At 33.7% G+C, this 15,495-nt stretch overlaps 1 protein-coding gene across 1 annotated transcript in view; it reads left to right on the top strand.

Annotated features, from left to right (window-relative positions):
• Positions 1-15,495, top strand: part of LOC108741019 (rho guanine nucleotide exchange factor 11) — a 123,184-nt gene that overhangs the window by 88,273 nt on the left and 19,416 nt on the right. The window contains exons 17-18 of the mRNA XM_018475586.2: positions 10,431-10,521; positions 10,761-10,807. Of these exons, the coding sequence (XP_018331088.1) occupies positions 10,431-10,521; positions 10,761-10,807 (138 nt within the window). The remainder of the gene's footprint in view (positions 1-10,430; positions 10,522-10,760; positions 10,808-15,495) is intronic.

Raw genomic sequence — 15,495 nt, 5'->3', positions numbered from 1 at the left:
CTAGTGTGAATTTTTCCGAAAACATGGGTTTCTATTCTAAACATTTTAATCTAATGCTGCGAGATATCTAATTTTTTTGTAGGGTAACAAAGGTTCACACTAACTCGGTACGTTTTTGATTTCCAATAATATGATCATGACAAGCATTTACAAGTGCTTAAAGTTGATGTTTCTGATAGGAAGATAGGACACGTATTTTCAATAGAAATTAAAAAATTAAGATATGCCCTTCGACAAGCTTTAGAACAAAGCTTTATCTATCTTACTACAAAATTTCAAACCTCTGTTTTAAATATTGAACTCATGATATCTAGAACCGATAAGTATGTTTTTACTCTTTAGCGCGTGTACCACTGAATCCCCTTGTTGTATCGGCATCTTTTGAATAGAAAAGGATTCCGTGTTATTTTTCAACGTATCAGCATCTTTTGAGTACTATTGGCTTGTGCCAAGGCGACTTTTATAAAAGATGTAACCGTAAGATGTAACTAGTTTCAAAATTCAAAACAAGTAAAAAATCTATTCTTATGTCTCTTTGGTTTTAATAGATGTACAGGTGTTTGCTTGTATTACCGGGAATTAAAACGGCTAATAAATACGCGGGATTTGTTGTTGGAAAGTTCCCATGCAAACAATTCTCGTGGGCGCATGAAAGCCGCGGGCGTGGGCCGGTAAACTAAAAAGGACGTAGTTATAATGTTATTACGTTAGTTATTTAAATGTCGCCTGATTACGGACCTGGAATCCTGACTATTCTGGTAGGAGGTTGGGCGGAAGTGAAATTCGTCTTGTTAATTGTTTTTATTTAAATAGAGAGACAAAACCTTGTTAAATATTTATGGGGTTGCCAGTCTGTTGAAAAAAGACGAAGTCTTACAATTTTTATGTTTGGTTAACGTGGTTTAGATGGGTCATACGAAATTGTAATATAATAAGGTTTCATATCGGTGGAAATTCTATTTCTAGAAAATTTAAGGAGTAACTAATAATGCGTACAGCGTCATTTCCCAGTCTAAATTTCCTCCTTGGGAAATCGAAGTTGTCGAAACTTAAAAATACTTCTTCATGAATGAAGAATTACAAATCAAGTGGAAATTGGGACAAAACTGGCCGTATTGTAGGCGCATTGAATAAAATACGTAATATTTTCTTTATCTGATATTTTTCAGTGTTTAAACGTTTGAATTTCGAGTTCTTATATCTCTGTATTTTAAGTTGTTAGTTTTCGTTCTCGATACGATTCAATCATAATCAATAAGTGATAAGTAATTGGACGAATCATCCATGTTTGTAGATTGATTCATAAAATGTAATAATAATATAGGTAGTTGAAGTATGATTGAAGTACGTTACAGTCAGAAATAATGCACTTTCGTATTTCTATGCATGTGTATATTCAAAGCCTTACTTGAGCTTATGTCAGATGCACTTTTATTTTGCACACATGTACAATCCACCTACGATCCCTGAGTTTCATAATAACAGACGTACAACGTGTGGACGTGTATTCCTTGTTCCTATGGGATATGTGGTCCTAGCAGGAGGAGTGGCAGCGTCGCCTTTAATTATTCTTTCACCACTTTTTTTATTCTTCCAGTATCCCGAGCTATTTTTGGTTTCAGACGACAGACCATCTGCTAGAGGATGTGTTTGTTTTTTCTTTTGAAATTCGTTTCGATACTCTGGAAGTCTGCCCGTTCGTTATAATAATTTCCACGATTCTAACGTCCCGTTCCACCATTTTTATTTCTGTTTTATGCACCCAAGTATTTATAAATAGTACACCTAACCTTCGCACCTTCGATTCTATTCGGCACTTACTTAATAGATGTGTGAAATATGGTATTATCATCATGGTTATGAAGGTTTATTAAAAGTACTTCGGTACGTATAACCGCAAAATGTAATATAAGCAGGGAAGTATTCGTGCGGAAAATTTATGATTTTCTACTACCGGACGTGACTCGTTTGCTCATGTTGTTTTTGTTTTTGTTGTTTCAGGAGAAACAAAGCCTGGTCAACCAGTGTCGAGGTCTAGTTCAGATAGAAGACCGGACTCGGTACGAGAAGAAAGTTCCAAGTCCGGATCTGAACACCAGAACCACAACGACCATGACGTCGAAAATGCCAATGTTGACAGGTATGTTAGTTTCAGAAATGGTCCTATTTGCTGTTTATTGCATTATTCTCTTTATGATAATTGAAGTATGTACATACATTGATGCTCTGTTTATTAAAAATTAAGTAACGGAATTTCTAAAGGAACTAGACCCTCTAAATTATCCTGACTTATAAACGATTACCACCCTAAAATCGTATAGTCGTTACAAGATGAAGGTATTATTTTTTTGATTCCATTATGAATTACCTACATATTTGGTTTTATGATTGCCACAAGTACGAGTTCCTGTAATTAATTCAGAAATTCTTGTATGTAAGACATGACACCGCTTATTACATTAAAATCTATTTTAAAGGGTAAGACACCATCGGCAATTGTTGTGGTTGAATGAAGGCTGGAAATGGGTTCAATGTAAGACCCATGGTGGTGATGTACTAAAAGTGCTAGAATATTTTGAAAATCGATGCGTACAAGTTGTGTAAAGCTAGAGAAGGTCGGTTTTCTGTGTTACGGAAGTATCACCTTTGATCATCTAGATGATCGCGGTCCCACCAATACTTTTAAACTAGGATAAGGGTAGATTTATATCAATATAAGGTCAGTTTTGGCTAAAGTCAAAAGCCGCACTTTCGTGATACATGGAATGCCATGGAAAAAAAAATCTTTTCCAACGATACACAAAAATGCACCTATCGATTTTCAAAAAGTTCCAGCATACCTAGTGCCCATATCATCATCGGCCACCCGAGATAAAAATGTTCAGTCTCAGAATCTCTGAAAGCGAGACTCGAGTCTCCGTCTCTCATCGAGTCTCTTGGTGTCGCTGAGAGAGACTATCGAGAGACTGTCAAAAAAACTATTTAGCGTCTTTGAACGAGAGACTCGAGTCGCTTCATAGAGAGATCCTCATTTTGTATCCAGTCTCTGAACGAGAGACTCGAGTCTCTCAACTTTTCAGTCTTTCTGTGGGAGACTCGAATCTCTGAATTAACAATTTTATCGTTCGAGTCTCTCATACAGACAGTGTGAGAGATCTATAAAAATACCTCGGCAGTAACTGAGAGATTGTAAGAGACGCTCTCAGAGACTCTGAGAGACTGGAGAGAGACTGAAAATTTTTGTCTAGGGCAGCTACAATTACTTACGGCGTCTTATCCTTTACCTTGTTTCTTGGACAGTTGTTTATGTGCGTGGGGTTTACAAAAATGCAAAATGCCTGTGTGTCACTTGTGCTCTGGTATTTCGGGAAAATTGGGTCAGTGTGTTTCACTCTCTTGTCAGTTTTGATGTTGTCGTCTTCTGCCGCAATAATAACAAACTGGAAATTGCTACAACACGCAACGGGTGTTCATTTTTCTGCTTGTCTCCACTATTGCTAAATGTATTTATGAACATATGTACGGACCAGTTTTGCGTGTGCTTGACTTAATTATTCGATGTGTTCTTGTTACAACGCGCCTACGTTAATAATTCCGTTTTCGCAAACTACTGTTCTTCACACTTCCACTAATGCTTTTATCACGCTCTTCAACTGACTCTACCGGGTCACTATGGAAAAGACTAATAGCGAGTAGTTATAATAAAAAACAGTGCGATTAACTGAATTATTATATGTATAAATCAGACACTTTATGAGGTGTAATTAATTTCAGTACAACTCATAACTATTCACCTTCCGTGTAATCGTTACTAATTTTATAGATGCGAATGTGAGTTCGTTTGGTACTATTTCACGCCTTAACTATTCAACTGATCATCATGACATTGGCAGGTACTAAAAAATAAGACTTCTTTTTCTCCTCCATATGATAGAAATAAATAAGAAGTGATGCTTAATGTTTCAGTTTCATACATATGACTTTATTAACAGTAAGTAATTTTTTTTGCTGTTGATTGCCACTAGTTATCGTCATTTCTTTTATTATTATACATGTGATAATGTTCATCCGGTTGTGTCTAGATAACACAATGATTAAATGCATAGTACTGTTAACATCAGCGTTATATTACAACATACTATGCATATATACTAATGGCAATCCTTTCGTACTAGTACAGAAATCTAGAAGTTTTGTTTCTTGTATCCATAGGTGTGTTGTTACCTAATTTACTTCGTCTTTAAAAATTATTGGAATATATGTGAACCATATGATATGGCTGTCGTATGTCGGTGCTTGGGAGTGTATTGCTTTTCTATAAAATACATCACCTGTTCAATATATTGTGGTACCATAACGGGTTTATTATGGGACGTGATGGAATGCATCGTGGATTGCAGTCCATTACAAAACGATATTAGTCATAGAGGCAATTGGGTCGACGAAAAAATCAAAAGATTAATTACAGACCTTTGATTAATAATTCATTAATTCAGTGCAGTTGTTACCAACTGAATCTAATTATACTACAGATATTGCTTGTAAAGATAGAAAACAATTTTTCTTTACATACTTGTCATTTGTTTGATGTTCATAAACAAAATACTGAAGACTCACTTATCAACATGTCCATGAAGACTAATAAAAAAATTTTTAAATTACAACTAAATACACTATGTATTTTGTTAATAATATTTTTAGTTAATGTATTCAGTTTTAGTAAGTAAGTTAGTAAGTAACTGGACAAAAATAAAAGTCATACTTCTTGTCTAAAACGTAGACATTTTATCATCTGTCGTAACTAATGAGGTTTTACGTCATTGATTAATTTGTGTTAATAACGAGAGTGATATCATTTTAGAGCATGTATAGCCACCGTACGGATTAAGCCAGTGAATTTACCTAATCAGGAAAAATCACATCAGAAAATGCGGATTCGGCTACAGGAAAAAAATACTATTCTTTATTATTTGCGAAATTCAGTTTTTCAAGGTTTTGAGCTAAAATCAATTTTTGCGTCGAATGGAGTAGAGAGGGGAAGGGAAAGGATTTCGTACTTTGCTTACCTTTGGACTTATTTACGCAACATGAAACTGTCAACTGTAGTTTCCGTTTCATGTCCTTTTGAACCATTATTGCTCACAAAAATAGACCGAAAGCCAAACACAATTTGCCCGTAATTGTAGAAAAGTATCATCGTGCCTAATGTTTATTTATTTATAAATACGATAGTTTCTATTAACGTAAGATGAAGTACAAACTCATGGATGTTGTTGGGAGGAATTACTCAAAATTTTAACTACAATTTCTGTACGAAATATTATGATCTTTCCAAAACATTCAAAAACACAAGTCTTCGACCAGCACATTCAATTTTTTAGTAAGTATCGGTTATTTAAATTCATTAAGTTCTAAAATGAAATTGTAACTCTCTCTGCGTAATAATGTGATATCATGTTTGCTAGATATTTTTTTGAACCCAATTTTATTTTCCTTTGCGAGACTTTTGTAAAATGTTGCAGAGAAAGGAACGAAAATCCTCTAAAGAAAAATGAGCAAATTGTTGGAATAAGTTGTTTACGAGTTGATATCTTTACGTTCTATACTAGAATAAATAATAATTCTATATTTTTATGAACCAACCTGTTCATTGTTAAGTGTATCTATCTGGAATGTCAATAATAATCATTATCGAAAGCTTTCATAATAACCAATTAAGCGTGCGAACGACATTTAGGTCGAGTATTCTCGATAGAATTTACAGGCTTGACATTCATTCCACTGTTACTTTGTAGTTCACAAGACATATCATTAGAACCTATGTACAGGTACAGGTACATACATATGTACAGGGCAGTTCCCGTTCACCCAAGATCTTGAAATTTCCATATTGGTTTTTTTACTTTAATATTTGTATCATACGGTACTTCGTCAATTACCACGGACAGGTGTGATCCCAATTCAAAATTATTTCAATTATTGTTGCTGTTGATACTTTTAGAAATGCATTAAATGAATTCGAAGGTGTTAGTCACATTTCTCGGTAAAAATTTCTTCTATGATCTCATACAATAGCACTAGTAATAGAAAATGACCATAAAATGAAATGTTTATTTATTTACATAGATTTGTTATTCATTTTTCATAGAAATTTAGTAAATAGAATTTCCATTAAGTCACTATTAATTTCGCCAATAAAATCAACGAAAAGGTCGAGCATATTGCGAAAGTTCATCAGCCCCGTAACTTCAAATTGTTTAACTCTGATGACAGTTACTGCATCCAGCAGGCGCGTAGCTATAGGGTCATGGGACAGACCGGTGCGAATTCTATAAATTTATAATCAAAAAGTTACACGTTCGTATTAAATGTATGCCTATCACGTATGAAATCTGCTTTAGACAAATTGAAATACATTAGAATTTCTTCAGTAGCAGCAAAATTTGATACATTGTCTATTACGATATTACATAAATTTGCCCTTTAGAAATTTCTTTGGTTCATAAGATCGAAATCGCGATCGGTATCTGTTAGTTCTAACGATTTGCTGACCAAAAACTTAAAGATTCGTAATAATATTGAAAAAAACATGAAAATGACCAAAACACTGACAGATTAGCAATAAAAAATTTTGTGCTGGAACTCATTTATTGGCGAAGTTGTAGTTAGTTTTCTAAAATTTTCGAGAAAATTTACAACTTAACAAAACAAAAATTAGGATACATAGCAGCTAAACATATTGGACGACATTATCCGATGGGAAAAGACAATGACATCGGCGTGGCGCGGCGGTGAAAGTGATACAATATTGTTAGGAATGTTTGTTTACCTGACTGACATTTCGTAATACGTAATCCGGTAAGACTTGTGTGATGTAACGAAAGTCTGAGACTGCTGGGAATGTTTGGCTTTTATTTCTTGGTTCAAGATATCTTTGAATCGGACGACTTCCTTATTTGCCCTCAGACTTATTATTACACACGACACCATAATAACATATGTATATGGAGTAGACAGTGGATACACATTATAATACATGCAATTAAACTGATGCAGATATACCTAATAAACAACATGCAAGTCGAAAAAAGCTGAGCATAATGTTGTTAACAATTAATAATAAAATTAATGACAGTAAACTGCAAGGGAAGATCGATACACGGATCTAGATTATTATCATACTTAATTAGCTAATGTTACTAATTTTTGTGATGTTATTGCATAATTCTTCCTCAAGATTGAGAGGGAAATTTCGTCGTAATTTTTTTTTCTGACATTTTTTTCATTTCTAAAGGTAAGAATACGAAACAATGAATAATAAATAATTTATTGTTGACACATTGTAAAGCGATATCTCTGCATTTATGCCCACTGCTTTATTATATACGGACATCACTTAGATAACAACAAATTAGGTCATTGAGGAAATTTTATTGCCTATCACCAGTGCGTACGTATTTGTATTTCAATTTGCTGCAATGAATATATCACATAATAATTTGCATGGGTAGATAAATAAATGCATAAAAATTTTAGAAAATAAATAGCAGTTTCCTTCAATTAATAAAAATAAAATACGTTTCTACAGTATTTACGTGATAATCCAAAGAAGAAACAGTAATTTTTTCTGTTACATCTTCCACACGCGCAGAGATTCGTGATAATTTCCAAATTTCCAACGACTATCGATACTTTTCACCTGTAAAAAAGTAAAGCATTGGCTTGAGTTTCAAATTTCTTTTTGTTATTTTATCTGTTATCTATCCATTTTGCTATTGCGTAGCGTCTCTTGGTCTCCTACTGCACCTCATTTCTATCGTTTTCTATCCACGATATCATCCACCTATAAGGCCTGTCGCAAAATAACATCACATGGTAACGAGTCTCACATGTTCAAAACCTTGCTCCAAATATATTGGTGGAAGTAGTTCCTTATTTGACAAATCTATTGCTTGTTTACCTTTTCGCGTGGATGCAGTCGCGTGTTTTCGTCAGTTTTTTACAGTGAAAGGGAAATTTTTCTCTAGCAACAACTGCTTTTGATAACGTATTATCAGACGTTTGAGATAAAGCGCGATAACAATTTTATGAACTGTCAAAGACGATTGGCGATCGTTGTCGCGCTGTCACGTACCGCAAATATGCGTCGATTCTGCATGAATTTTGCGTAAAAATATTAAGCAAAAGGGAAACAATAAGTTTGTTTGGGGTGTAAATGAGTGAACAATTGTTTGCAATTTATTATTAGTGTATATTACGTATTACGAATGTGTTTTTCTTCGCGTGTGTGTATCTCTTGTGGTGTCGCTATTTGTTTTGGTATCTACAATGGATCCCGGATTCATGGATGTGGACGCTGTGATAAACCTTATGCGCAAGACGTGGCTTTCTCATAATAAATGTAAAAAGCAAGTAGTTAAAAATAATGTTCGATTTTCATCGGGTTGTTCTGATGAGGAGAGACGATATAGGTAACAACGTTTATTTTGAAATAAATAATTTTTCCATATTATTATCTTATCTTAAATTTGATACAATACATAATACACTTTGCACATTCACCTTTTCTGTATTATTGCCTAATAAATTTGAGGTTCTTTTGCGTTAAACGAATAAGTAATAAATAATTTTAGTGTCCTCATCATAATCCAATTATTTTATTATCGTGTAAGCAGTTTGAAGTCGTAACGATTAGTTAGTACTGGCTTTGGTAGATATAATTTCTAGTTTTGCTTGTTCAAGCACATTAACGTGTAATTTGCAATTTAAGTAAGCATTTGCCTAATTATGTATTTACTAAACTTGAATAGTTACAATGTGACATTAACATTTCCAATACGAAATCGTTTTATTAGTTGGCTGAAGCTACATATGCTTTATCTCGATAAATATGTACAGGTAACAATAACAGAAAGGACCTAATAAAATTAAAATTGTTGGACGTGTTTCTTAATAGGTACCTAACATTGATTACGTTTGACCTTCAGCAATAATTAAAAACTGCTAGGCTACTTGTGTATTTCCATGTTACGTCTTATCATTTAAATTAATTTTCTTAGCGATTCAATGTATGGCAGTAAATTTTGAAACAGTAATTCATGTACATACTTGTAATACTTAATTGGCATTTTTTCAAACTAAAAACGAATGTACGTTTCATTACCTGCACCATTTTACCGACTTAACTCAATTTTGTGAGCTGTTTCTATTTTCTAGACGTCATGAACTTATAATACACGTAAATCAACAAATTGTGACCCAGCGAATAGTTTTTCGCAATTTGTTGCTGTTGGTGAATTAAACGAATGCTTAAAATTGTATATTATAACAATACTTAGGTAGGATAAAAATTTTTTTCATACTATTTCTAATTGATTTTCCAAAAGCTTTATAATTGCGATTGGTTGTTCTAAAACTTTTGCTCTTCAACTTTCGTCTTACTTACGTATTGAACAGAAATGAAATGGTAACATACAGTAGATCTACTTCACCTTGTTACGCGGCTACTTGTGGAGATCCGCAAGGATGTAATGTAGGTCCGTTATTATTTTTGATATTTATTAATAATACAGCAGGTATACTCCAGTGTTCTAGGTAACTTAACACTTCGCAAATATGCATAAAGTATATAGATATTATGTTATAATAATAATAAGCAGTTTTCATGCAAGCATTTCGTAATTAATTAAGCGGCGGTACATTGTCTTACTTATCGTCGTTCGTATTGTGGCTGTTTTTTATTAACAAGGCGAATGAGATCATCGTCGGAGTCGTCTCTTTCGTCGGTTATTATTGTTGAAGAAGTTCGGTTGTTCGGAGGCAATCTCTTGTCGTCCTTGACCGCAATGACTTCTTAAGTTATTGACTGCGTTTAACGAAACTTCTTATTCTTATAATAAGGGTTCATACATATTAATACATGCGTTCGTATGTGTGTCTTTGTGGATACAGTACAGGAAGTTAATGTAATCGATCATTAATGCTAATATCTGTCTGCACCTACATTTGTTTAGTGAACATGCTTTTTAAAATATTTTAATTGATTACAACAGGTCACGTACTAATTCTCAAAAGCTGAGGTACTTTTATTGAAGATTCGAATCACGTAATAGGTTTTTATCCTTGTGCTCTACAAATTACGACGAAAAGGACAATTGTGAATTTATTAATTTCAAACATACCTTGATAATTTTTGTTAAAGCAATCATAAAACCAATAAATTCATCAATTGGGTAATTAGGTACTACAACTTTTTGTGTGCTTATTTTGATTTAACTGTATGGTTTATCCCTTTTATACTTTTAAATCGCGAACGTTATGTCTTTGGGTCACGTTTGTACTGTGACCTATGAAAGTGTCAACTATTTTCTTGTTAAGAATCCGGTACGTGCCGGTGTGATGATTCATGCATTTTCCTTTTTACTTTTCAGTACGGTCAGCCTTCCTACCTACACCGGAAACAAGAAAAAGTCATCAACGAATATAAATCGGTCGGAAAGTGTCAAAGAACAATCGGAAAAGGTAAGCCGCCCACTTGTCTATCGGTCGTTTGTTTTATTTTTATTTTTATTACAAGTACATATTAATTATCTATTAATGTCTGTCTAATTTGTTGCCATTCTGAAGTTGTTGTTTGTGCAAACTTTCGTACAACAACAACACTACAAAAACAACGATACAAGATAAATAACAAGAGAATGACAGTTTTTGTGTCTTTGTTTTGTTAGTAAACGAAAGTGAAAGAGAACTTTTTCTTGCAGAGAAAGCAGAGGAGAAATATTAGCGATCCACTTCATAATACCTCAAAGTAAGTTTCATATTTATTTCTATGTGCTTATTTCATAATTTTTTCGACATGTAATAATGATGACAACGCGCTGTTTTGCTAAATGGATTGTAAATGTAGCATTTCTTTTAGACGTTACTACTGAATGTGGACGGTTGACAAAATGTGTTTTATTACAATAACAAATGTGAAAAAGCACATCTGGTCGCTGGTTCTTTAATGGGAAGTAATGTAGTACATAATTTTATTGGTGTCCCATTTCCCGTAACTAAATGAGGACAGTAGGTTCTGAAAAGAATCGGCGTGTGAAATTAAATCTAAAATTTTTTCGATAATCCTACCAAAAGTAGGATATTTTTCCCTCATTTCAGGTACGAAAACGCAACATTCCCTCCCGGGTAAGAAATCGCATTTACTCCTTATTAGAAAAGATTTTCACATTCCTCTGCGTAATTTCCATGGAAAATTTGCACCGAGTTAGTAGCTAGAGGATTTGTCGAGTTATTTAATCAAAGTTTAAGGGAAGCTAAAACATATTTTGTTTTGCTTCATTTGAAAAGAACTCTTCAAAAAGCAAGAATTTCAAAAATAAATAAATTACGTTTGATTATAATGTGACATAGGGTTAGTATTACTGTGAAATTTTGTCGGTCTGTTAAGCATCATTGTAAACATTCGATATGCAGCAGAACTTTTATGCATTTCTCAGCGTTTTTTGCTTTTATCAAGATTCACAGTAAATTTACAATGCTAAAACGCCACAAGAATCCATGTCAACCTCAGAAAACTCTGAAATGAGATGGCCAGTTTTTAAATCATTTAGTAAAGCATTTTTAGATTTTTCTAACAGGTATAATTATTCAAAATTTCATTATTTTTTTCTGGAATTAAAAAAAAATATGCAACGATAACAATAATAATACTCATCTGAGGGTCACAGTTTTATATTAGTCTTAGTATTGCGAAAATCCTAATTTTATTTCGCCGGACATTCTAGGTACACGATAAAATCGGTTTGGCTAATTAATGTCCGACTTGTGTTTATTGAGATTGTTCGTTCACTCGTGAATATCCAAAAATATCGAACGTTGTGTGTGTCTTCTTGAATCCTTTCCGTGTGTACTCTTTTTAGAGGCGGGTTAATAACGAGTCCTCTCGGGTATTTCGGTGACAGAAAAGGAGTCGCGTTCTCAGTAACCGGTGCATGCCATGAAGATTTTTCGTTGTCGACCTGTTTTACACTAGTGCTACCCGCATGGCCATTGATCTCTTTACATTTACACACTCACAAAACTTTGGCAAATGATTATTATAAAAAGCGATTAATGGAACACTTAGCAACAAGTTGCTTTTTTCCGTTTAATTTGTCAGTTCGTTTAGATCTCGTGACGGTCGGTGGCTAGTTATTGTTCACATGGTCGGGATGTAATTTAGACTATCCAGGACTAAACCAGTTAGTTGGCTAGTCGGCCGAATTCCCCACTTTGTTGTGTGTGAAATTATGACGGGTTTTTGAACAAACTTGACCTGGACCTTGATCGTGTCAAATAAAGTGATAATGACTTCGTGCGAAAGTGAAAATGTATCCTTCCACAGGAATCCTTTGAAGATTCAGCATAGTTATTCTACGGAAAAGTATGTTTTTAGTTATTCATGTTATAAAACTAATCTCAAATAAAGTCAAAAAGACACTTAGAACTTTCGGTACTTAAAGAATGAAAATTGTTGTCTTGTTCATTTTTATCCACCCTGTAACCGTAGATAGGTGTTTCAAGTATATAAAATGTATTACGTATGAATAGTGATGATTACATTTAAAAATCAATGCGGTAAGTGCGTCTAGGCTGATTCAGGATTTTTTTGTACACGCCTTCTTTGAAATCGTGTGCTTTTCATTCATTAAAATATCCAACGTAAACAGAATTATTAAAAACACGCACATAGTGTACTCCGCACGCGTAACTATAAAAATAAATGGGGTCGGCGATTATGAAAATATTGTTGGACTATTTTTACGTACATTTATGTGTTCTTGTAGCAAAGTAGCCTGTTGTAGGCTGTTGATTGATGAGATTTTCACGCGAAAAACTCGAAAAAAAAAAGTGTTTATATAGTAGAATCCTGCAGGAACTTTTTTTTTTATAAAATTATTGTGAATAATATGTATTGGTAGAAATTTTATTCATGCAACAAATACCCTTAACCTATTCGTTTAAGGTCAGAACACAGCGGTGAACTTGAATTAAATAGAATTTGGTTATATGGGTACATATGAGGGCTAATATGCATAAACAAACATCACCTAAAGAAAATGTGTAATCAAAATTCTATTTGCATCCTTTTTTATTGTAGTAGGGCATATAATGCTGCCCTTCTTAATCCTCAATTTTTGTTTTGAATTTACAAAGCCTTAATAAATTGAACATCATTAGTTTTTTTTCGTGTTATCGATTGAGGGTTACGTCATCCACCAGCATGGATGGATCGACTGTAGAAATGGGTCGACACTTGGCTCTTCCATATCGATTTTTAATTATTAACCTTTCATGTTAAGTTGCAAGTTTTATTGGGTATAAAAGACGTCCCGCATTTTACCGATAAAAGGATGGAGGTAGGTGGGCACGTTAGCAAAAATTTTCACAATCAGTTTACCCACGACACTCTGAAGGAAGAACTTCACCGGTTCCAATGTCGCGTAAAACAGAAAACGAGTTTGGTGTTATTTGTAAAAAGTTTAGTTATTATTGGTGTAGTGTTTGTTGTCTGAGTTGGGTGGTTTTGACTTGAACTTTTCGAAAAAATTGGTCATGACAACCTTCAACGTTATGCAATGCTCCAAAGTGCAATGTGATGTGGATATACCAAAGTAAACGTTAAAATTATTGAAGGTTTTTTTTTATTTCTTTTACCGAAATTGCATATATTGCTTTTCGATATTCAACTGAGTTGCAAACGCATTTAAGAAAGAATTTCATCAAATATTCGCAACCAGTTTTTCAAGTTCTTCACAACAATCTTGTTTAGGACAAGCGTGAGTCATATGGAAGATGCATTTGAATTTTCTTGCATTTTGCGAAGAGTAAGAGTTTTCCTAATTTGACACGTATTTATACCTAGATGCATTATGCGTAATCGTCAGTTTAAAAAGGAATTATCCTCATAAGGGTTTTAATGGAATTGTTATTTAAAACATTGGTTTGATCCTTAATACGGAAAAATCAGGTTTAGGTGCTTATTATAATAGTACAGATCAACGAAATCAACTATTATAAAGGAAAAATTAGAAGGACTAAATGTGATCTTGCTGCAGCACATCAAGATTTTGAAACATTTTAATGCCACAATCCCGAGTTGCCGCATTTGGATTTCAAATTAAAATTTTATTTAGGGCAATTTTGGAACCAGATTCAATTTCTCCATTAAATAATACATCGGCAATGTATGCTCTTTTTGGAATTGGGTTTTTTTTCGGGCAACCACTATAGATAGCTCAAAATGAATTAGAAAAGAAAGTACGATAATCATTTCTGACTTATTCTTTGATGGCGCATTCAAAATTCAAACACAAGGAAAGCTACAAGCCGTTGAAATTTCGAGATATTTTAATTTTTACGTTAAGTTATATCAGAATCTTGATGTGCTGGAGTAGTTAATCGTTTTTCGAAGAAGGTGTAAAAAAGGCGTGCAATAATTAGAGGAAGAAAATACGTTAGAGCCAACGGCTATTGTGTCGGTTGGAAACTGTTAATAGCGACTGACTAATAAAGCGGATAGTATAATAGGTGTGTTAACCTGCGACGTGATTGGTTATTAAATCGTGAAGGGAAATTCGATTATGTAATCGAGACAGATTTATTATTGGATACTTATTGCTATGTAGTAGAGAAGTAGAGAGCCTGGCATGAGACAATAACTAACCGACATTTGATGCAAATTAAAGGCAGGTCCGGCCTGAGATTGTATTCCTATTCGTTCTTTAAGTAACTGCGAGTTTTATTTTAATGAAAACTGACTGGTAATGATAAAAGTTTGACTACATACAGTAGATATCGGTTATAACGACGTTGAAGCGGTGAAATTTCTTTCCAACTGCTTAAAGGGCGTCCTTTTATAGACTATTTTGCCAATTTCTTAAAATTAAAGAAAGATGACTATCTTTAACTCATAGGTAAATAATGAATGTGACCTGAAGGTCGTGCTTGGAGAGTCCGTCTCTATAAGAGATAGTTTGATTTGTTGTTACATCAAATTATAAGTCATACTTGCTGCAGTTTTAAATGCCGCAAAAGTCCAATAATTATCATGAGAAAAAATATTTTGAAAACGTTTGAGTTAGATGCCCAAATGCGCCTGAATCATTAGCCACAAAGTAAGTTATCGCGTTATCGCAGAATAAATGCCGACTGAATCATACACAATGAAATATCTTTGCCAAATTGGATTAAAGATAGTTTACATGAAACGAATCTATCTAACGTTAAGTAGAGGTAAAGTTTATTCTGTTCGCGTGATATACAAGCAATTGTATTTTAGATCGCGATAAATCAAAGTTAAATCGGGTGAAATGTTTATCAGCCCTTCCTTCATCCTAACTAGACTTGCATTCCTGTTTCAAAAATGACACATGTATATGCGGCAAAGCAAAACAGCGACGTTATTTATCTTTTTTCTTTTGCAACCGCTTTTGTTTTATAAACGCGGCCAACGTG

Source organism: Agrilus planipennis, unplaced genomic scaffold, assembly GCF_000699045.2.
Source record: "Agrilus planipennis isolate EAB-ADULT unplaced genomic scaffold, Apla_2.0 scaffold156, whole genome shotgun sequence".
In the NCBI taxonomy this organism is placed as follows: domain Eukaryota; kingdom Metazoa; phylum Arthropoda; class Insecta; order Coleoptera; family Buprestidae; genus Agrilus; species Agrilus planipennis.
The sequence above is the reverse complement of the archived record's forward strand: the minus strand, read 5'-3'. Positions and strand labels throughout refer to the sequence as shown.